The sequence below is a fragment of the Microcebus murinus genome, chromosome 9 (genome assembly GCF_040939455.1).
Source record: "Microcebus murinus isolate Inina chromosome 9, M.murinus_Inina_mat1.0, whole genome shotgun sequence".
In the NCBI taxonomy this organism is placed as follows: domain Eukaryota; kingdom Metazoa; phylum Chordata; class Mammalia; order Primates; family Cheirogaleidae; genus Microcebus; species Microcebus murinus.
In genome coordinates, this window is record NC_134112.1 from 20179762 (window position 1) to 20203410 (window position 23649).

The following is a 23649-nucleotide window of genomic DNA, read 5'->3' on the forward strand; positions in this document are numbered from 1 at the left end:
AGAATTTGAAAACTATTCAATCCCACTGGGTACAATCTGGTAGCCACTGCCAATGCTCTTATGCTCAAATGATACAAACATCCTCCCTCTAGCCCTAGAAACTATTGTGGAAAGGTGGGCATGTGAGATTGTAAGGGCTGATTTTGAGGAATGAAATTAGTTCAGATCCTCCAAATCAAGGACATGAATACAGATGCCTAATCAGCAGGTAATTTGGGAGATTTTGCCTCTTGGGCCATTATGTGGCCCTTTTTCATACATCCCAACCATAAAGATTTTTCTGTTTCCCATAAAACTAAAAGAAAATTACCACGAAGATATTGAGATACCTAGTGGCAAAGCCTCCTGGGAATAGTTGTTCCCAGTTATAATCTTTATGCAGAGATTACTAAAGAGGCTGCATGGTAGTACAACAAAAGTATCTAAATTCCTTAAATTTTTTTTAAGAAAATGTTTATATTTTGTATAACAAATTGATACAAGTCTGCAACTAAAACCAAGATTACTATAGCTCAATGCTTATAGAGGGGTTAATTTTGTAACCTTGTCTTTGGCTTTTGTTTTTTAACTCTTATGTAGCTTAAACAGTTTAAAAGGCTAATGAGTACCTGCCCACTCCATTGCTGTCTTCCCTAGAACATTTTCTGGCTGTAAGTCATTTGGCTCTCAGTTCCTTAGCTATAAGGGTCCCACTGAGTGACAGGATGGACCCAGGGAAGATAGCCACACACACCCTGGCAATGATGGGACAAAACACTTGGCCATTGATGCTGCCTCTGGCAAATCTTGACCAAAGGCGGAGGGGGAGGGTTGTCTATAGAATGTAAACAAAAATAAAATCCTAAGCCTCCCTGTGACAGATCAAAACCCCTCTTGGCCAAGGGAACTTCAGAAAAACCAGAAAAGTTACTAGACACACCTCCTTATGCCCCCTTCCTTTTGAAGTTTATACAAATTGCAAACTGGATCCAAGGCCACGCAAGGCAAAAGTTAATCCATACCTGCATGCCATCAGATTGCTTAACTGATCACTTTGAGTATATCATAGCTTGCTGTCTGATTAATAGATTCCCCCTCCCCTTTTTTGAGATGGAGTCTTGCTCTGTCACCCAGGCTGGAGAGCAGTGGCGCTAACATAGCTTACTGCAACTTTGACTTCCTAGGCCCAAGCAATCTTCCCATCTCAGCCTCCCTAGTAGCTGGGACTACAGGCATGCACCACGACAGCTGGTTAATTTATTATTTTTTGTAGAGATGGTGGGAGGTGTTTCCCTATGTTGCAGAGGATGGTCTCAAACTCCCAGCCTCAAGCGACCTCCCCCACCCCTCCTCAGCCCCTCAAAGTGTTGGGATTACAGGTGTGAGCCATTGTGTCGAACAGAACCGCCCCCCGTTATATGAACTCAAGCATTTCTTAGCGACTCCACGTCTTTACACAAGGCTTGCTTTTTTTAACCAATAAAAAGAATCTTGGAACCCACCTACAGCCTTTTACTGTCCCTGCCTTCAAGATCTCCCACCTCTTCCGGCCAAATTAAGGTAAACCTTCTGTGTATTGACTTAACCACTTTACCTGCAATTCCTGTCTCCCCAACATGTATACGACCAAAATGTATGTAACTGTACCACCTCAGGACCACTTACTCGCGGCTTCTTGGGTATGGTTCCCCAAGCCATTGGTCACTCATATTTGGCTCAGAATAAAACTCTTGAAATTATTTTACAGAGTTTGGGCTTTTTCTGCGAGCATGTCAATTTAATTCGTAGACCAGCCAAAAAAAACCTAGAAGGGCAGAAGGAAATAATTTTTCCTCCCCTACAAATATTTCCTCTTGTCCTCCTAACTGAAACTTGTTCCTCCTCTCATGCAAAGAGAGAGCCCCACCAGGCAGCACCACCAGCTCCAGAGAGTTGGAGCAATTTCCCCAAGAAGCTCCCAGCACTCTCTGTCACCCCCAGAGACAAGCAGAGGAAACGGCATCTATCCCTTGGTAGAGACTAGGCAGACGAGAACAACTGCAAGTCCTGCTGTTCACAAAGAGGAGGAAATCACGGAGGAGGAGGAGAGAGGGATGAAGCCGAAAACCGATAGCCAGGGCGGAAGGGACGCCTCCCCACTCCAGCCTAACTCCAAGCCATCCTCGCCCTGTTGTCATAGCGCTCTACAACGGACGCTACTGCGCAAGTCAGACGCTGCGCCGCGGCGCCTTCTGGGGGTTGAAGTGCAGGGCGGCCGCGGCGTGGAAGGCGGACAGCGATTTCTGAGCGGGCTGCGGATGGAACCAGATTTCTACCGGGGCGGGGTTCGTTTGAACCACCGCCTAGTCCTCATCGGCGGGGAGACATAATTAATGCAACCCCCTTCCCAGTCCTTGCTGCTCTTCCTCAGGAAGACAGGCCTCACCGCCGGGACTCTGGGCGCAGGCCCCGCCCCTCCCGCTGCGTCCCAGGCCCCGCCCCTCGGCGCTCGTGGGCGGGGCCTTCCTGGGGGCGGGGCGTCGCGCGGCTGTCCTGGGCGCGTGCTGGTACCCCGCGCTTCCCAGGCTCCCAGCGACCGCGAGCGGCCTGTAGTTTTCCCGCCGGGAGGCGCACTAGGGCCGCGTCCATGGACCGGGCGGCCGTAGCGAGGGTGGGCGCGGTAGCGAGCGCCAGCGTGTGCGCCCTGGTGGCGGGGGTGGTGCTGGCCCAGTATATATTCACCTTGAAGAGGAAGACCGGGCGGAAGACCAAGATCATCGAGATGGTGAGTGCGGGGAGTCGGCGTGTCCGTGTCCGGACCGCCTGCGGCTCAGGCTGGGCGTTCCGGGCGGCCTCGCCTGCCCGCGCTGGACCGCTGCTCGAATGCGGTGGGGAGCCACCGCTGTCACCGGTCGAGCTAGGGTCTCGCTAGCTGGGGGCACACAGCTTGGGGGACCCGGTCGCCCCGCGTGCGGCGACTCTGCGGGCTCGGTGACCAGGGCTCAGTACCCGACCGTGGCACTCGGGGGCCCGTGGTCTTTGTTTTGTCTCCACTGAAAGAGCAGTGCAGGAAACAGACGATTCGGAGACCAGCTAGCTAGCAGCTACCTTGTGCTGCAGAACCTGTTTCCCCAGAGATAAACTGCAGGTCCTGGGCAGGCTGCTTCCTCCCTCCCTCTCCCCTTCGCCTGCATCCGTGTCAAGCGGTTGCAGTTAACCCCATTGCGATTCCCCACAGAGGAGTAGCTGTTTTACGTCGGGGCTGCGGAGTTAGATTATGAAAATGTGCATTGTCTGAAGTGTTTCCAGGAACGCCAATCAATCCAGTAGGAATTCAGGATCGTTTCTTTTATATTTGCATGTTACTCCTCCTTGTCTCAGACTCCCAAGAAGTATCTTTGTGTTCATTTTTTCCTCCATCGCTCTTGGATACATCTTTGAAAAATTGTTGAAATTCATTTCCAATTCTGTCGAGTGTGTCCCAAGAATTCCGTGTGAGGTAAATTGTAAGTAATTTGTTCCAGTGTTGGAGGCGTTTAGTTTAGTTTTGTTGTTTAGTTAGATTCCACTCAGAAAGACCAGTTCCACACTGATTTGTATTCTGATGTGTTTACTGGAATGCGTGATGCTGGGTATACTTCTGATTGTGCACTGTACGTGTGAACCTCTGGGTTCACATGTTTATGATAGAAAAAAAGTGAAAATGTAGTACACTGAATATCATTTTAGGTTTACTACTTGGAATTCTTCAGCATCTGTCATGTGTTCAAACTGATGAAATAGTTTGTCCTTTTGGTTGGTATTTGCCTCAGGTTGAATACAGAAATACTTTTGCATAATTAAAGGTAGCTAAAGTCACAGCTCATGGTGGGTATGGCTGAGGCAGGAGATTCACTTGAGACACAGAGTTCAAGAGTGTCGTGGGAGACTCTAAGCACTATAATCCCACCTGTGAATAGCCACTGCACGCCAGCTTAGGGACACAGTGACACCGTCTCTTAAAAATGAAAACCCACATCTCCTATTCCAATAATTTTCTAGATTTTTGAACTAATTTATTTCTAAAGGGTCTTAATAATTCTGAAGGGTTATTATAACTTCTTTTCTCCACCTCTCTATACCCACAGCAGCAAATGTTTTTGTCTCACAAGTTTCATTTTGCTTTTGTTGCTGTCCTGCTTAGAGACCTTCAAGAACTTTTGTTTTGCTCACAACCCAGAGTTAATAGTGCATATGTGGGTGGGAACCCCCAAACTAATTGGTATACCTTCCTGTATGTACTTAAACTGTTGAATTGTTTGTTATATCACTTCTCTAAACCAAGTAGGGTTAAAAAAATCAATGTTTTCTTGTCTGATTGGTTTTGTTGGTTAAAAAAAAAAACACGCTTTCACAAAATCCTTTAATGATACCATCATAGGAATAGTTTACTATTTTTGTGAAAAATAAGGAAGTCCCATCAGGAATACTAACTTTACTTGTTTGTGCTATAGAAATCAGTCAATATTTACATGTTTACGTGACACATTGTAATTCAGATTGTAATATATGTGTAGCTTGCTAGCAGCTTTTCAATGGAAAAAGTGAAAAGAGCTTTATGTTAACTTTTGCCATTTTTATAGGTTGCCTCTTAAAGTGGGATAAGTATTTGACTGGGGTCCGATCCTGATTCTGTCTCTTTGTAACAGCTGTGTTTTAGGGGGCCTTCCCTCCTCTGCCTATCCTCTACCCTTCTCCCTCAGAAAATCTGTACAAAGCCATCATGTTCAGTGGACATAACTCGTATTGGTCATAGCCGATGAAACCAGAAACTGCTTAAGCAAGGTGGGCCTATCTTTAGCTGGCTAAGAGAACCAGTGACTTTTGGGACATGGCTCAAAATGATGCATTGTCTTTCAGGAGTTTTACATTGAGAGACATGAGGAAATTGCTAGTGAGCTATGCATGCTACCGCTGAAACAGTCCTTTAGGGCAGCAAGATTAATGTACAGAGGAAGCACTCAGAAAAATATGCTGCAGATGTTCTGAGATAAGAGAAGCCAGTTAGTGAAGTTGGCTATTTGTTTCCTTCCAAGCCTAATCATCCTTTTGTGTGTTCCTTGAGACCATGTAACTATCAGAGTTAGTAAACTTTATTTTATAACAATCTTAGATTTACAGAAAAATTGAGCAGATAACCACAGAGTTCTTATACATCCCACACCCAGTTTCTCCTATTGTGAACATCTTACATTATGTTGCAGTTAATGAACAAATATTGCTACACTGTTAAATGCGCATACTTTATTCAGATTTCCTTTGTTTTTACTTGTCTTTCTCTGTCCCAGGACCCCCTCCAGGATACCACATTATTGCCATCATGTCTCCTTCTCTCCTCTTGGCTGTGACGGTGTCTCAGACTTTGCTTGTCTGTGTTCTTTACAGTTTTGAGTAGTTGTGGCCAGGTATTTTGAAGAATGTCCCTCGGTTGGAATTTGTCCGAAGTTTTTCTCATGATTAACTGGAGTTACGGGTTTGGGGGAGAAAGACCACAGGTGCAGTTTTATTTCCATCACGTTATATTAAGGGTCCATATTATCAACATGATTTTTTACTTTAACGTTGATCCACCTGGCTTAGGTAGCGTTCGTCAGGTTTCTCCACTATTATTTGCCCTCTCCCTTTCTATGCTATGCTTTTTGGAAGGAAGTCATTATAAGAAGTCCACACTTACAGAGTGAGAAGTTATGCTCCACATCCTTGAAGGTGAAGTATCTACATAAATTATTTGGAATTCTTATGTACAAGAGATTTGTCTATTTTTCCCCATTTATTTCCTTATTCAGTCATATTTATGTCAGTATAGACTCATAGATACTTATGTTTTGGCTTATAATCCAGTACTACTTTATTTTGTTGCTGACATGGTTCTAGCTTTGGTCATTGAGAGGTCTGTCAGTTGGCTCTCTTTTTAAATTTGAGACAGAGTCTGGCTCTGTTGCCCAGGCTGGAGTGCCGTGGTATCAGCCTAGCTCACAGCAACCTCAAACTCCTGGGCTCAAGTGATCCTTCTGCCTCAGCTTCCCGAGTAGCTGGGAGTATAGGCCAGTATATGCACCACCATGCCTGGCTAATTTTTTCTACATATATTTTTAGTTGTCCAGCTAATTTATTTCTATTTATAGTAGAGACAGGGTCTCACTCTTGCTCAGGCTGGTCTCAAACTCCTGACCTTGAGCTATCCTCCCACCTCAGCCTTCCAGAGTGCTAGGATTACAGGCGTGAGCCACTGCGCCTAGCCTCAATTGGCTCTTATGTACCTTTGACATACTCCCATCAAGTGAATGGTGTTTTCTAATTGAAAATGAAATATTGGGCGCCAAGTACATGACACTGTGAGAATGAAAAGAGCAAGAGAATAGCTAAAAAATAAAATTCAAATACTGTTTTGTGACATGTGAAAACTGTATGAAATTCAAATTTCAGTGTCCTTAAATTAGTTTTATTGGAACATAGCCCTAGTTGTTCATTTGTATATTGACTGTTGCTCTTTCATGCAACAACATGAACAAATTGAGTAGTTGTGACAGAGACTGGATCACTTCACGCTTTTTGGCACATTGCAAATTCCAGTGACTCATCTATAACTTGACAGCATTTCAAGTACCACCCATGTATCTATCTGTATGAAAAGATATTTTTAATGATGAAATATGTAAAATCTTATTACAGATCCATATTACAAATGAACATTTGCAATAGATTTGATGATAGGGAGTGCTAACTTTGAACCCCAATTAAACAAAATGTTACCCAAAAAGATTCCGTGCTTCTCATCACTAGACCTGTATTACAGAAAAATGCACTTAGTTATGGTATTATACTTGAAATTTCATCAATAAGGTTGTAGAAATTGATTTTTTTCTCTTGTTATGTAAGTACCTCTATAATATCCTCAAAAGTGTCTCTTGGGCCACAAAACTTAAACTGTTTACTGGCTGACCCTAATTTAGGAGATATTAAATTCCTGCCTAAAATTTTATGATATGGTTGGGGAAAGCAGAATATACACAAAAACAAACAATTTATTTGCATAAGCACATCTGGCTTCAGATCCTTGCTTTTCCACTTACAAATGGTGTTGCTTTGAACAAGTTATTTAACCTTGCCAAGTCTTGAACAAACTAACTTTAAACAAGTCCCTTAGTCTCTTGTAGCCTAGGCTTATTTTTCATGTCTATAAAATGGGGAATACTAGCATTTATCTTGAGTTGTGAGTATGAAATGAATTATGTGAAACATTTGGTAATATTTGTCCCATAGTAACTGTTTGATAAATAGTAGCTGTAATTATTTATACTAAAGTGCAGACTATGAGCCTGTCTTATATCATACTGTCATATTCTGAACACTAGTGGGCCATAACTTATATACTCTGATCTTATATTCTCTTATCTTTCTTTATCTCTCCTAGGCCTTCATTATAAAACCTCTACTCTTTCCTTAGCCATCCACTTACGTTTTTCTTTACTTAGATCCTAGGCTATCTGGTATAGCGTATTGTTCCTAGGCTACAAACCTATACAGCATGTTCCTGTACCAAACACTGTAGGCAATTGTAACACAATGGTATTCGTTTAAGTGTCTAAACATATCTAAATATAGAAAAGGTACAATAAAAATATAAGATATAAATAATGTTACACCTATACAGGGCAACTCTGTTATAGTCTTATGGGGGCCACCATTGTCTATGTGGTCCATCATTGACCAAAACATTGTTATGTGGGACATGACTAGAAGTTTATACATATACAGTAAAATTTTGCATAAATGAAACTGATGTTTGAGGGTGAATTACAATATATAGTTGTAAACCTGTATTCCTCCCTTCCCCCAACCTCTCTTGGATTCCTGTAAGTTTCAAGTCCTTTCTCGTATCTAATGACCATCATTTCTCACTCTCTACTTAGTTTAACTCACCATTCCAGTCAAGCATGCCTATGAAGATGTAACCTGTTATTTCTGTGCCCTTTTGACCAGGAATGGCTACTCTCTTGGTAAAAACAAAGATTTTGGAACAAAGCTTGAGTACCCATTGGAAGTTTCCTACTGGGTCAAAAGGCTGCTCCAATATAAAGTTTAGATGTTTGAAGGATGAGGCTCTAAAGGAAATGTAATCATATGTATCTTTCATATACCTTTTTTACATTGAATGATACATAACTTTATTGTGTTTTACTTGGTTCATTCTTATTCATGAACATTATTTTCATATTTTATACTCTTCAGAGAGCATTTACCTACTTTCAAATTAACTTAGCAAAAATATAAAGCATTAATAATAATAAACTTTTAGGGAAATAGTAGAAACTGTAATTTTTCCTCCTAAAAGAAAAACTCAGCACTTGAAACTAAATAAAACTAAGAGTCAGTGATTTAAAAAAAAAAACAGCAGTAGAGCTGGGTGTGGTAGCACTTGTTTATAATCCCACCTATTGGGGGGCTAAGGCAGGAGGATCCCCTGAGCCCAGGAATTTGAGGTCAGTCTGGGCAAAACAGCAAAAAGACTCAGTCTAAAAAGATAGCAGTATATGAATTTTAAGTACTACATGTGGCCTCTAGCAAAGACAGTTAAGGGAGAATCTTTATACCATTTAAAATTGTGTGGTTAGCCATAAGAGGATTGGGACTGCACTAATGAAACCTTTCTATTTTCTGGATAAGATGCAAGCACTTTCAAGAGGAAATACATTTTAAAGGAAAACATTTTATTTATTCATTCATTCACGGGCTGAAGTACAGTGGCATGATCACAACTCACTGCACCTTCAAACTCCCAGGCTCAAGCCATCCTCTTGCCTCAGCCTCTGGAGTAGTTAGGAGTATTGGCGCCCACTGCCATGCCCAGCTACATTTTTTGATAGAGATGGGGTCTCACTGTGTTATCCAGGCTGTCTCAAATTCCTGGCCTCAAGTGATACTCTGGCCTTGGCCTCCCAAAGTGTTAGGATTACAGGTATGAACCATTGCACCCCCTGCTTATTTTATTTTGAATGTTTTTATATTTATTTATATAAACATATATACACATATGGTATTTATAAGAATTCATCTTATTCCTTCTGGAGTATGGTAATAGAAATCTTGCAAGGGTTTTTGCCATTTATTTGTGAATGAATGATATCTTTACTATTCTACAGTTATCATCTTCCACAGGGTTCAACTTTTCCACCACTTCAGAAATCTGTTCTCCCTCTTTAGTCATCTTTCTTGTTAGAAAGATTATCCGAAGGTATGGATTTTATTTATTTTTATTCAATTTTGCATTTGACTACCCAAATTTACTTTGATTTCTTAGTGACATAATTTAGAATTTGGTGTTCCATTGTCTTAATTCCAGACAGTAATCCAGAATATTTTATGTCATGTATAACAGCAAATGTAATGCTTTTAGTATATTGATAACAAATTGATCAACTTTTCCAGTTATTTAAAATCCCATATGCTTAATTTGTGCTTTGAAGCTGTTATAGAAAGCTGGGATTTTTAAACAAAAAATCCAAGGTGTTAAAACAGCTCCAAAACTGATTTTTTTAACGTAAGGCCCTTCTAAAAATGGCATTGTTCTGTTTGCTCTTTAAATTGGACCTAGATTTTTCCTTATGGGACCTTAAAAACTAAAATATAGCCTGGGTAACATAGCAAGTCCTTGCCTCTACAAAAAATTAAAAAATTAGCCAGGTGTGGAGGTGTGCGCCTGTAGTCCCAACTATTTGGGAGGCTGAGGCAGGAGAATCTCTTGAGCCCAGGAGTTCTGGACTGCAGTGAGCTGTGATCACACCACTGCACTCCAGCTTGGGACAAAGTGAGACCCTGTCTTAAAAAACTAAAATAAATAGGAGATCCCAAACTAAATTACTTTCACAGAGAAGAGTGATTTCATTTGGATAGATTATTCGGTAGACAAAAAGAGTTAGCTGATAAGAACAAATATTTCCAGCCTTACTTAAAGGGAAATAGAATTATAATCTTTAAATGGAAATTAGAAGTTTTATGATTTAAAATGAAGAATTAAATTAGTTGAACTCGAAAATCTCTTCTAAATGTGACTATTATGTTGAATAGACATGATGAAAGAGATGTAAATAAAGCACAACTTAATTTTCTCTCTGTGGCTCCTTTAATATTCATTCAGTGATGGTAATCTTTCCTGCCCCTGGTGAAAACAATAGTAGGCCCATAACTGTTTTGTTCATCCTCAGGTTAAAAAAAAAAAGATATCTTTTTATATATATATTTCAAAACAACATGTTGTAAATGATAAATATATACAATTTTTATTTGTCAATTTAAAAACTAAATTTTTTAAAAGGGAATTTTAAGAGGGAGTCTCACTATGTATTTACAATTTCAATATTAATTTTGAGATGAGACTTGGAAATGAACATTACTAGTGCTCACCAACATTTTGAGTTCCTCTCCCCTTTTTGGATAAAGAGACTTTGTCCCAGCCCTCTTTGCAATTGGGCAGGCTTTGTGAGTATTCCAGCCAAAAGACTGTGCCCAGAGGTGATATGGTGATTTCTGGGCTAACACAATTGTGAACAGGTACACAATTGTCTGTCTGTATTCTTTCCTTATCCTGGGGCAGACACTGAAGCATCGTGTTAAGATGGAGGTGACATAGTATCAAAGCAACATGGAATATTGAGCCAATATGTGGAAGACAACTGGCCTGGAGAGTCATCTAGACCTATCTCAGACTTTGTGTCAGTGAAAAATGAACTTTTTGTTTTTTAAGGAACTGAGATTTTTGTGTTTTGCCTCACCATAACCTTTCCTAATATAAACTTCTTCACTCCCAAGCTGTGGCTTACTATAGGTGGTTACTCCCCTGCCTAGTTAATGGTGGCCAGTAATCTGGGATAAGAGAGGTCATAGCTTCTCTCTTTGCCTCCTTCTTTACCCATCAGCCATTGCTTTAGACTTTTGGGTCAGCAGGGTATGGGTTGTGGGGGACAGCACTGAGGAATAAAGACATGAGATAGTTCTTATTTGACTGGATATAGATTTGTGCTCTCTGGGCCTGCAAGATTTTAAAGTTGACTTTCTGCGTCCTTCACTGCATCCTTTTATGTGGGCAAAGCATTTCCTTCAGCATTTTCAGCCCTTAAATTTAAGTTATCCATTCCATACGGGCTCTTACTTTTAAGGTCCCTCCCTCTGAGGTGGCTCTTTTGGACCAGACATAGATAGGTTCCAGTCTTGTTCTCCCTCTTATATGGTCCACATCCAGTCTTTGAGACAAGCACTCACTCATCTCTACCTCTGACAAACTCTTGGGCCACAGGCCATTCAAACAGAGCCACTTCTGTCCTGCTGCACATCTTTCTTATGGCAAAGTCACATGTCAGTCCTCCACAGCAACATACTCCAGTTCTCCAAGTGACTCTATGAAAGTCCCTCCTGCTAGCTTGATGAGAAGGTAGCACCATACCATCACCGTCCTCCTTGAAGGCAGAGGACAAATGCAAAATACAACACAACAACTCTTCACAGATGCTTTCTTTCATCCTCTTTAACCTTTTTTATTCTTTAAGTGGGTGAGTGCCCAAAAGCCATGAAACCAGTTCTCTCCATTTTCTTTTTAAAGACACTATATGGTTTTTTTCTTCCCCTCATCTTAGTGTGATAACTGCATAGTGTGGTTCCTGAATTGAGCTGAAACAGGAAGATTCCTATTTTAACATCCTGTTACACGAATCTGATGTTTTTCAGATGTCACTTTGTTATGGGCTAAATTATATCCCCTCTAAAATTCATAAGTTGAAGTCCCAACACCCTGAATATAGCCATATTTGGAGATAAGGTCTTTAAAGAGGTGGTGAAGTTAAAATTCAGCTGTTAGGGCGGGGCCCTAATCAGTATGACTGGTGTCCTTAAAGAAAAGGAAGAGGCACTAGGGATGCATGTGCACAGAGCGACGACCATCGGCAAGCCAAGGAGAGAGGTCTTGATCCTGCGCTTCCAGTCTCCAGATCTGAAAGAGTGACACACTTCTGTTGGTCGAGGCACCCTGTCTGTGGTAATTTGTCATGGCAGCCCCAACAAATACATCTCTTCCTTTAAACAAGCAAACAAACAAAAAAAACCCCAATTTTAATAGACTTTATTTTGTTAGAGCAGTTTTAGGTTCACAGCAAAATTGAGTAGAAGGTACAGAGATTTCTCATGTACCCCATGCTCCCACACATGTGTAGCTTTTCCTGTTATCAGTCAGCATCCTCCATCTGAGTATGTTTTGTTTTGGTTTGGTTTTGAGACAGTCTTGCTCTGTCGCCCAGGCTAGAGTGCCGTGGCATCAGCCTAGCTCACAGCAACCTCAAATTCCTGGGCTCAAGCCATTCTTCTGCCTCAGCTTCCCGAGTTGCTGACACACGCCACCATGCCTAGCTAATTTTTTCTATTTTTAGTAGAGACAGGTCTCGCTCTTGCTCAGGCTAGTCTCGAACTCCTGAGCTCAAGTGATCCTCCCTCCTCAACCTCCCAGAGTGCTAGGATAACAGGCGTGAGCCACCTTACCCAGCCTTACATTTCTTATCATTGATGAACCTACATTAACACAACATAATCACACACAGGTTTCGTTTCCTTTTCCTTTCCTTTCCCTCTCCCTTTCCCTCTCCCTCTCCCTCTCCCTTCCCCTCGCCCTCCCTCTCCCTCTCCCTCTCCCTCTCCCCTGCCCTCTCCTCTCCTCTCCTTTCCTTTTTTTTCCTTTCTCTCAATTCTGTTGCCCAGGCTAGAGTGTTGTGGGGTCACCTTAGCTCACAGCAACCTCAAACTCTTGGGCTCAAGCGATCCTCCTGCCTCAGCCTCCCGAGTAGCTGGGACTACAGGTATGTGCCACCACACCCAGCTAATTTTTTTTTTTTATGTATATATACATTTAGTTAGCCAATTAATTTCTTTCTATTTATGGTAGAGGTGGGGTCTTGCTTTATTGCCCAGGCTGGAGTACAGTGGCTATTCACAAGTGCAATCATAATGCTCTATATCCCCAAATGCTTGGGCTGAAGCGATCCTCCATTTTAACCTCCAGAGTAGCTGGGACTACAGGCACCCATCACCAAGCCTGGCTGTCATCATTTTTTTCTCCAAAGGGATACTGAAAAGTTATTCATACCCAGAGTCTGTTTAGCACTCTTCAAAACAAAATAAAAAAAACCCTCACTCAGCCTTTACATCTACATTTAGAAAGTAAGATTTGTTTTATCTGTAATGTGAAGAAACTGAGTCCTGACTTACAGAGAATGAAAGTTGTAAAGTATTACATTTTATGCAAACCCTTTATATCAGTGGATCTCAAATTAAAAGGAATATAAAATCATTTGATAGGCTTGTTTTAAAATACAGATGGCAGATTCTCCTTATGTATAGCATGGTGTGACAACTGCTGTGTTATATAGTATATTTCTTGAGTGCCTAATATGCGATTGATACTTTGCTTATGCCTATGATATGTAAAGAATGATAAGTCTAATTACTATATTAAGAATAAATAAGAATTAGGCCAGGTGTGGTGGTTCATACCTATAATCCTAGCACTTTGGGAGGCTGAAGTGGGAGAATCTCTTGAGGCTGGGCATTTGAGACCAGCCTGGGCAATAGCAAGACCCTGTCTCAACAGAAAAATGAAAAAGTAGCAGGGAGTAAGTAGTAGTAGCCTGCACCTGGAAGGTTGGGCCAGTAGGGTCGCTTGAACCCAGGAGTTTGAGGTTGCAGTGAGTTATGCTTATGCCACAGCATGCTAGCCTGGGTGACAGTGAAACCCTGTCTCCAAATAAATAAACAAATAAAAATTATACTTGGAAGGAAGAGATTAAACTCTACACTTATACACAATGTAATTGTCCGCCTAGAAAATCCTAAGGAACAAATAAAAAACCTCTTAGAATTAATAAGTTCATTAAAGTGACCAGAAACAAGATTAAAATACAAAAATCTATGGCATTCTGATATACCAGCAAAAAAAAACCAAATTACAGCAAATTGGAAAATGGATTAGAAAAAGAATCCTGTTCACAGGAGCAACCAGAAAGAGAAAAACAGTAAAGGATTTTAAATCCTTGCCTTTAATGAGACAAGGCATAGATAAACATGAGAAGTTAAATAGCAAAATAAGACAGTACCTGATAATGTAGATAAGACAGTGAGCCTTGTGGAAATTCATCCATTCAGCAATTATTTGCATGGTCTTTGTTTGCCAGCAGGTAAGAAAACACACAAAAAATTCTGTCCTTATGGGTGCTGGGGTTGGGATGATCAGAGAAGAACTAATAGTGAAGTTGAAAGAAGTAGAATTTGAGCAGGGCCACAAGGTTAAATAAAATTCAGGGAAATAAACATGACATTTGGCACAATTCTGCCACTAAAAAAAAAAGAAAAAAAAAACATGACAAAGCTTTGTGGTACTTGATAAAATGAGAAAAGCCATAAAAGGACATAATGAAGGGGACAATGAGTAGGCACAAAAGATGCTTGATACCTCTTAAAGGATGGTGAGAGGTAAGGTTTGAATGCAGATTGGAGTCAAATTTCAGAGAACTTTTAATACCATGTTCTAAGTTTTTCTTGTATATATATGGGAAATTGTTCATTGAAGGTAGCATTTATAAATTCTACTTGACTGGACATGGAGACAGAATGAGGATCAAAGATGATTCCAAAAATTCTCATCCACTCAAAGTGACAAGATGTGATTGACAGAAACAAATGAAGAGGGAGAGCCAACTTTGTAGGGAAGAGGAGTTTGTTTTCAGCCATATTGAGTTTCTGGTGACAGCATGAAACAGAAAATGTCCCTCTGCCATTTAGAGACAGATGACTATGCTAGGGATAAGTGGAAAAGAGAATTTGGAGTCACGTATATACAAGTTAAAATGTGTTGTGGGGAGAGATGACCTGAAAGCCAGGGACTGAATTTTGCAGAAAATTCTCAGTTAAGGAGCTCGAGAAAAAGAATTAAAGGAAGAAGCATGGTTTTAGGAGTTTCAGAATAGCAGGTAGCTTTACCAAAGCCCAACTTTAAGAATTAAAAGTGAATATCAGCTTTGTGCAGTGGCAGCATTGTAACCAATGAGGTTTATCCAAGGAGTGATTATTGCTAACTGAAAAGTTTTCCCAATACCTCGCCATGATGACTCGCAATATAGTCAGCACTGGCAAATTTGACAGTCCCTACAGACTGAATAATGAGGTTTAAGTAAAAAAAAAAAAAAGTTAATATCAAATTATGGGGAAACATGAGACTTAGTGAATCAGAAACGTAGTAAAATGAATTTAGTAAAGTAGCTAATGTAGGCCACTCATTTGAGAAATTTTTTGGTAAAAGTAATGAATTAGTGGGGCAATAATAAGAGAAAATCAGAATTAAGAAAGGGTTTTTGTGATTTGGAGATTTTTTCCAAAAGAAAATATTGAAAATGTTAGAAAAAGGTCTGCTATTCATGATTTATACAAAATGTAATTTGGAGCCGGGGGCAGTGGCTCACCCTTGTAATCGTAGCACCCTGGGAGGCTGAGGTGGGTGGCTCACTTGAGTTGCTCAGGGTTTCATTGAGACCATCCTGAGCAAGAGTGAGACCCTGTCTTTACTAAAAATAGAAAAATTAGCCAGGCTTCTTGGCACGTGCCTGTAGTCCCAGCTACTTGGGAGGCTGAGGCAGGAGGAGTGCTTGAGCCCAGGAGTTTGAGGTTGCTGTGAGCTAGGCTGACACCACGGGCAGTGAGCTACAATGATACCGCTGCTGCACTCTACCCAGGGCAAGAGAGTAAATAACAACAACAAAAAAGACAACTGAATACCCCTCCTCACAAGCTCCTCCCACACCTTCAAACACACACACACACACACACACCTTCAAACACACACACACACACACACACACACACACACACACACACACTGCAGCCTTTACCTCCTGTTGTCAAGTGATGTTCCTGTCTCAGCCTCCATAGTAACTGGGACTGCAGGTGTATGCCAGTGCCACTATGCCTGGCTATGCTTAGTTCTTTATATGAAGTAATAAAAGGTTCAAAATAGAATAAACTTATGACTGAAGCTGTATTGAAGTATTAAATTTGTTTCAAAATTAATTTTATGAACTGTTTTGAAATTTCTTTTTCAAAATGATTTTTTAAATCATTAAATCATCAACATTTCTTTTTAAAAATGATTTTATTTCTACATGTCTATTAATTCTTGATAAGTTTGTAGAGCAAGGTTAATCCTTTTTTTGTTTTTTATTTTTGAGACAAAGTTCCTTGCTCTGTTGCCTGGGCTAGGGTACCATGGTGTCAGCCTAGCTCACAGCAACCTTAAATTCCTGGGCTCAAGAGATCCTCCTGCCTCAGCCTCCTAAGTAGCTGGGGCTGCAGGCACTCACCACTATGCCTGGCTAATTTTTTCTATTTTTTGGTAGAGATGGGGTCTTGCTCTTGCTCAGTCTGGTCCCCAGAGCTCAAGCGATCCTCCCACCTCAGCCTCCCAGGGTGCTAGGATTACAGGTGTAAGCCACCGCACCCAGCCCAACATTAATCCTTGCCACAAACAATTTCCTGTATTTGGAAACCTTATACATCTTAGCCAGATTCATTGTTTTATCTAGCAGGTTGTTTGTAGTGGTGTACCCACTGAACAATGATGAGACTTAAATGTAGGGTATTTCATTCTCTTATTTTATAGCTCAATTTATTTGATGAAATTCTAGTATTTAGGTTTTAAGAAATGTGTTTCAGAAACCTTGGATCTTTTGATTTAGGTAACAGATTTTTTGTTTTTTTATTCTCAAGGTGAGATCTCCAGTTGTCATGGTTTTGTGGGGGTTGGGGGGACATATGAAATTTCTGCTTTTTTGCAGACCTTCCATTTTCTTTATTCATTGTGATTTTTGAGTAGCAACAAGTATTAGGTTAAAAACTTATAAATTTTCATATACTCAAAGCCAATGCATATGTGTATGACCACTTCCTCCATATATTCAGATGAGAAAGGCATTATTCAGTCAACATGCATTATTCATTTAACAAACATCTGTTGAGTATTTACTGTGTGTTATAAGCACTTTTTGGATATATAGGTAAATAAAACACAATCCCAGACCTCAAAGAGTTTACAGCATAGGATAGGAGATAGATAGCAGTACATAAGTAAAGCAGTCATAATAATAATGATTAATATTTATCAACTATTTATTTAACATGTTGCCAAACCCAGACCTGTGCTTTATATGCCAGTCTCATTTACTCTCCATAGCAGTTCTGTGAGATAGGTACTGTTAGTACCACAGCCCACTCTACCAACCCCCCTCCATTTTACAGAAGTAGAGATGAGATTTCAAGATTTAACACATTAACTGCCATATAGGTTGTATTTAACTCAGGCTAGTTTTTTTTTTTTTTTTTTTTTTTTTTTTTTTGAGACAGAGTCTCGCTTTGTTGCCCAGGCTAGAGTGAGTGCCGTGGCGTCAGCCTAGCTCACAGCAACCTCAAACTCCTGGGCTCGAGTGATCCTTCTGCCTCAGCCTCCCGGGTAGCTGGGACTACAGGCATGCGCCACCATGCCCGGCTAATTTTTTATATATATATCAGTTGGCCAATTAATTTCTTTCTATTTATAGTAGAGACGGGGTCTCGCTCTTGCTCAGGCTGGTTTCGAACTCCTGACCTTGAGCAATCCGCCCGCCTCGGCCTCCCAAGAGCTAGGATTACAGGCGTGAGCCACAGCGCCCGGCCTTAACTCAGGCTAGTTTTGAGCCTGGGGCCTTGTGAAGCAAAACCTGGGCAAAACCCTGCAGTTGGTTCATGAAAACTTTACTTATTTTTTCTTTCCACCCAACCCCAAAATTTAACTTGTTGATGTTCTTTTTTTTTTTTTTTTTTTTTTTGAGACAGAGTCTTGCTTTGTTACCTATGCTAGCGTGCTGTGACATCAGCCTAGCCCACAGCAATCTCAGACTCCTGGGCTCAGGCGATCCTCCTGCCTCCACCTCCTGAGTAGCCGTGACTACAGGCATGTGCCACCACACCTGGCTAATTCTTTTTCTATTTTTAGTAGAGACAGGGTCTCACTCTTGCTCAGGCTGGTCTTGAATTTCTGAGCTCAAGCAATCCTCCTGCTTCAGCCTCCAAGAGTGCTAGGATTACAGGCATGAGCCACTGTGCCTGGCCATTGTTGATGTTCTTGTTACAATTAATATTTACAAATTAATTCTTAAAATGTGGATTAAATGAATAGAAGTCAATAAATTTTGTTTTTCATTAAATTAGAAGGGATTGTTTGTTTTTGAAGTTTTTATTCTATTTCCGTGATAAAACACCGTGGCCTCAAGGAAAAATGTTTTCTTTCCAGTGTGGCAGTAGTCAGTGTGTTAAGCAAGTGGAACTTGCCTGTGTCACTCAGCTAATAAGAAGGAAAGCTGCTGCTGCTTCTTTTAATCTTGTTTCAGATTCAAACTAGGTCTCTTTAAATCCAGAGCCAGTGCTCTTATCCATAAAGTTCAATAGAAATATGCAGAAACTTTGTGAAACACAAACAACAGGGGAGCACTAATTCTGCATAGAATTTATCTGATTTCGCAAAATTGTAGTGGCAGTTAAGCAGAGCCTTCAAACATTAGTTTAACAGGAACAAGAAAGGAGGCATTTTATTTTATTTATTCATTTATTTATTTCAGCATATCATGGGGGTACAAATGTTTAAGTTATGTATATTGCCCTTGCCCTACCTGAATCAGAGCTTCAGGCATGTCCATCCCCCAGACGGTGCACACTGCACTCATTAGGTGTGTATACACCCATCCCCTTGTCTCCCCTCCCATGAGAAGAGGCATTTTATTTATTTATATATTTTTGTTGTTGTTTGTTTTTAAAGAGGTTCACTGGAAAGAAAGGCATTTAGGCAGAAGGAATAACATGAGTAAAGGCACAGGGACAAGTAGTATTGTGGCTACATCATAAAAGGATATATTAATATATTTGAGAAGAAGAGATAGTGAATGTGGATCAAAAAACCAAATTGTAAAGAAAATTTTTAAAAGTCATTCTAGAGTTTGCTGTTTATTTTGTAGGTAAGGAGCCATCAAAGGTTTTTAAAACAGGATAGTTTTAAACAGGATAGTGATCAAAACTATATTATCTTTAGACTTGGTGGGTTGAAATGGGAGAGCCTGGAAAGAAGGAAGTCATTTAAGAGGATATTGGCAGTATTCCTTGTGAAAGATGATTAGGGACCTTAAACTGTGCCACTAGCAATAGGGATGGAAATAAGGGATCGGGAGATAAACATGTCAGAGATAAAATCACAAGACTTTGTGGTAGCATGGACTGTAGAATCACTTTGAATTTAGTCTTTCTCATTTATCAAGCCATGTGACCTTGGGCAGGTTACTTAACCTCTCTGAGTCTCCAGTTACTCATCTATTAATTGGGAGATAATAATAGTACCTACTTCATAGTTAGTTGTAGAGGTTAAATGAGACAATACAATGTCTGGAACATAATTGCTATCTTTGAGAGCCTATTTATGATCATTAAATAAAAGGATTAATTACAGGGAAGAATAACTTAAAAGTTTCCAGGTGAATGCTGATTCTAGTTATGTTATTAGAAAAGTGAGAAAGTAGAGCAAGTTTGAAGAGCAGCCAAGAGGCAGGGAAACGTGGAATAATAAGTTCACTTTAAGTCATATTAAATTTGAGATGATCAAAGACTGGCCAAATAGAAACATCCATGAGTTAGTTAATATAAGTAAAGTGCTTAGAAAAGTGCCTGGCCCCTAGTAACCAATACATACATTACCTATTGTTATTATTAGCAATAGGAACTGAAAATGTAAGGGTGGAGCTCTGGAAATAAATTAGGGCTAGAAATATCTTCCCAAATGCCTAGCCTGTCAATAGTAATAGTGGGGATGGATAATATTTAGGGGGTGTTCAGTGAAGAAAACAGAAAGCTGTCAGAGATGGAGTAACAGGAAATGTTTCCAAAAAGGGGCAGAATCATCTGTGTCAGTCTGCACTGAGGTCAGAAGTTGGACTGAAGGGCTATTGTAGCAGTGGGTTGAGCACCCACTGGTAAAACAATGAAGTGAAGAAAACCAGAGAGTAACTATTGAGCAGAGGAAATAGTTGTGCTGAGAATGGTGTTTTGTTTTGTTTGTTTTTCAATGGTTGGCACATGAGCTTGTTTGTAGGCAGAGGAGCAGTGAAAAACAAATAATTAAAGGTAAGAGAAGCCAGGAGCATTGGTGGGTGCCTGTAGTCCCAGCTACTTGGGAGGCTGAGGCGGCAGGATCACTTGAGCCCAGGAGTTTGAGACCAGCCTGGGCAACATAGCAAGAACTTGTCTCAAAATAAAATAAAATAAAATTTAAAAATGGAGAAAGGAGGAGAAGTCACAAGGGGTAGACAACACAGGTGGACAGGTGCTGTTTGAAAGGAATATAGAACATCTTTCTCTCGCTTGTTCTTTATCTTTGGAAGAGTGTACTAATATTGAGTTATAGTTACTTATTGTGTATATTCTTATCTACATTATATCTTATTATTTACAGCCTTACATTAATTGCTTCAACCTACTTTATTCTATACTTCTATCCAGTTGTTTTTTCCTCTTAAATGGCATCTTTCCAAATTTTACATACCAACTGCTTTTCTAATTTTGCCTGTAATAACAGAATATATTCCAATTGTTTTTATTTATTTATATATTTTCCTTAATTCCCCATTCATAGAATAATTCTATTTTTTTTCTTTTTTTTTTTTTTGAGTCAACGTTAGTGAGAATGAATAATTCTATTTTTATCAGCAAATTTCTTATTTTTCTCTAACAGAAAACTATCTAAAAAAGGTGAGATGGCTTAATCTTAACTTCTTCTCATATCCTTTATTATAAATTCTCCTGGAGAAGGAGTATTTATCCAATCAAGTAAAATGCAAATACAACACCAGAACAAACAAATGTGTAGTCTTATGCTTATCCCCTAAAGAGTACTTGGGAGGGTAGGAAATTATTTGGACAGCAGGCTGGAGGAGATGGAACTGTCATTGGAACTTCCCCAACCAGTTAAAAATTGTCATGTCTAATTTAAACATATATCAACTCTTTATGGCTTAGTTGTGAACATCAACTATTACTCCTGAAATAGCTTTTGCTGTTTTTTGTATGGTGTGTTTCTTTCCAGGAGATAAACTTCTAACAAAAACTTCTTTCCTTCTTCTACTTTAAGAAAATATCAGATGTCTCTGGGTACTACACTGAATGAGTCAGAAGCCCACTATTGAGTCCATATTTTAAAAAGGGAAAGGGAAAAAACCCAAGACTTAAACAACTGCTTTTGTGACTCAGCACTGTCCTGTAGACAAATTTTTTTTTTTTTTTTTGAGATACGGTCTTTCTGTTTCCCATTGTGGGTTGCAGTGGCTATTCACAGGTACAGTCATAACGAACTGCATTCTCAAATTCCTGGCCTCAAGTGATCCTCCTGCCTCAGCCTCTCAAGTAGACTACAGGCACATGCCACCACACCTGGCTCATGTTGTCTATATTTTACCTGTTTTGAATTCTTGATTTCTTTTGTAAAATGTTTTCTCTGAACTCCTTATATTTTCTGATAATTTTTCATAATTTAGCAACTTACATAATGTCTAATGTAGTTCATTGGTATATATACTCTTTGAGGGTCTGCCTGGGTACTTTTCTTTTGTCTTTTTTTTCTTTATTAGTTGCACTTGACTAACAGAAACAGAGACCCCAAAACAGTGGCTTCAATAAACAATAGCTTTTATTTTTCTAATGGAATGAGAAGTCCAAAAAACAGGCAGTTGCTTGTGTTAATTAGGAGTATAAGGATATCAAGGAACAGGTCTTTGAAATTTCCCTGGTTTTTCTCATGGTCAGGAAATGATTGTTGCAGTTACGGCCAAAATGTTCATGTTCTAGGCGTAGAAAGGAGGAAGCAGGGAAGAGGATACCTAATTCAGTCAAGCAGAATTTTCTGCTTACATGTCACTGGAGAGAACAGTGTCACATGGCCACCCTAATGCAAGTATAGCTGAGGAATTGTTCTTTTGGTTTAGCACATTGCCACCCTCCAACAAAATGGAGATTTTATTAACGAAGAGAGAATAGGAGAGTCCATTAATTAAGTACTCAGTAATATACCAGTAGAGAACATAAACTCAGAATAGCTTTTATCTTTTTTTTTTTTTTTTTTTTTTTTTTTTTTGAGACAGAGTCTCGCTTTGTTGCCCAGGCTAGAGTGAGTGCCGTGGCGTCAGCCTAGCTCACAGCAACCTCAAACTCCTGGGCTCGAGTGATCCTTCTGCCTCAGCCTCCCGAGTAGCTGGGACTACAGGCATGTGCCACCATGTCCGGCTAATTTTTTTTATATATATATCAGTTGGCCAATTAATTTCTTTCTATTTATAGTAGAGACGGGGTCTCGCTCTTGCTCAGGCTGGTTTTGAACTCCTGACCTTGAGCAATCCGCCCGCCTCGGCCTCCCAAGAGCTAGGATTACAGGCGTGAGCCACAGCGCCCGGCCAGCTTTTATCTTTTATTCACCCGAAGAGTGAAGATATATTCACTCACCCCTGAAATATCTAGATTTTAAGTAGGTCTTGAGACACAGCCATTTCCTTCATACATTCTAGTGAGATTTAGAAGCTAGTCTCCCAATTATGTGTCACAACTAGCTTCAAAGGTATAGATGTAACAGTACTCCAAGAATAAACATCCCTAATATGAAAATCTGAAGTCCAAAATGCTTTAAAATCAGAAACTTTTTGAGCACCTGATGTAAAGCCACGTGGGTGGCTGAGATATCGATACCTTGCTTTCTGATGATTCAGTATACACAAAATTTGTTTCGTGTACAAATTTTTATTTTATTTTTAAATTTATTTTTTTATTATTATTTTCTTTTTGAGACAGGATATTGCTCTGTCACCCTGGGTAGAATACAGTGCATCATAATAGCTCATTGCAGCCTCAAAATCCTGGGCTCAAGGGATCCTCCTGTTTCAGCCTCCTGAGTAGCTGGGACTACAGGCACATGCCATGATGCCCAGCTAATTTTCTGTATTTAGTAGAAATGGGATCTTGCTCTTGCTCAGGCTGGCCTTGGACTCCTGAGCTCAAGCAGTACTCCCACCTCAGCCTTCCAGAGTGCTAGGATTACAGGGGTGAGGCACTGAGACTGGCCACACAAAATTATTTTAAATATTGTATAAAATTACTTTCAGGCTCTGTGTATATGGTGGATATAAAACAACTGAATTTCATGTTGAGACGTGTGTCCCATTGCTGAGACAATCTCATTGGAATATATATGCATATATTCTCAAATCCGAAAAAATGTGAAATCTAAAACACTTCTGGTCCCAAGCAATTTGAGTAAGGCATTCTCAACCTGTGTGTGGTTGTGAAAAGATAACTAACAAAAGACTGTGTGGAGTTCAAAGAAATAGGAGATGACGTTGGGTAATGATTCATGGTGGTGGTGGTATTTGAGGGGTAATGATCATGACTGGTCCAGTTTGAATAAAATATATTGTAAAATAAGGGAAATACATCAAACTCACAACATTGTCAAAAGATATACCCACGATCATCTCGAATCTCCAAATTTGCAAATATGGAAATGTTTGT

The 23649-nt window shown here is 40.0% G+C and overlaps 1 protein-coding gene and 1 non-coding gene across 3 annotated transcripts in view; both read left to right on the plus strand.

Moving 5' to 3' along the window:
- The first annotated feature begins 2480 nt into the window (after positions 1 to 2480).
- Positions 2481 to 23649, plus strand: part of NT5C3A (5'-nucleotidase, cytosolic IIIA) — a 61148-nt gene continuing 39979 nt past the window's right edge. The window contains exon 1 of one of the 2 annotated variants that reach the window (XM_012741272.3): positions 2481 to 2743. In XM_012741272.3, the coding sequence (XP_012596726.1) occupies positions 2606 to 2743 (138 nt within the window). In that variant the 5' untranslated portion in view covers positions 2481 to 2605. The remainder of the gene's footprint in view (positions 2744 to 23649) is intronic. The other variant, XM_012741274.3, reaches the window with a different exon arrangement.
- LOC142873114 (U4 spliceosomal RNA) lies at positions 15047 to 15185 on the plus strand. The gene has a single exon (XR_012921165.1). It is a non-coding gene; the product is annotated as a U4 spliceosomal RNA (small nuclear RNA).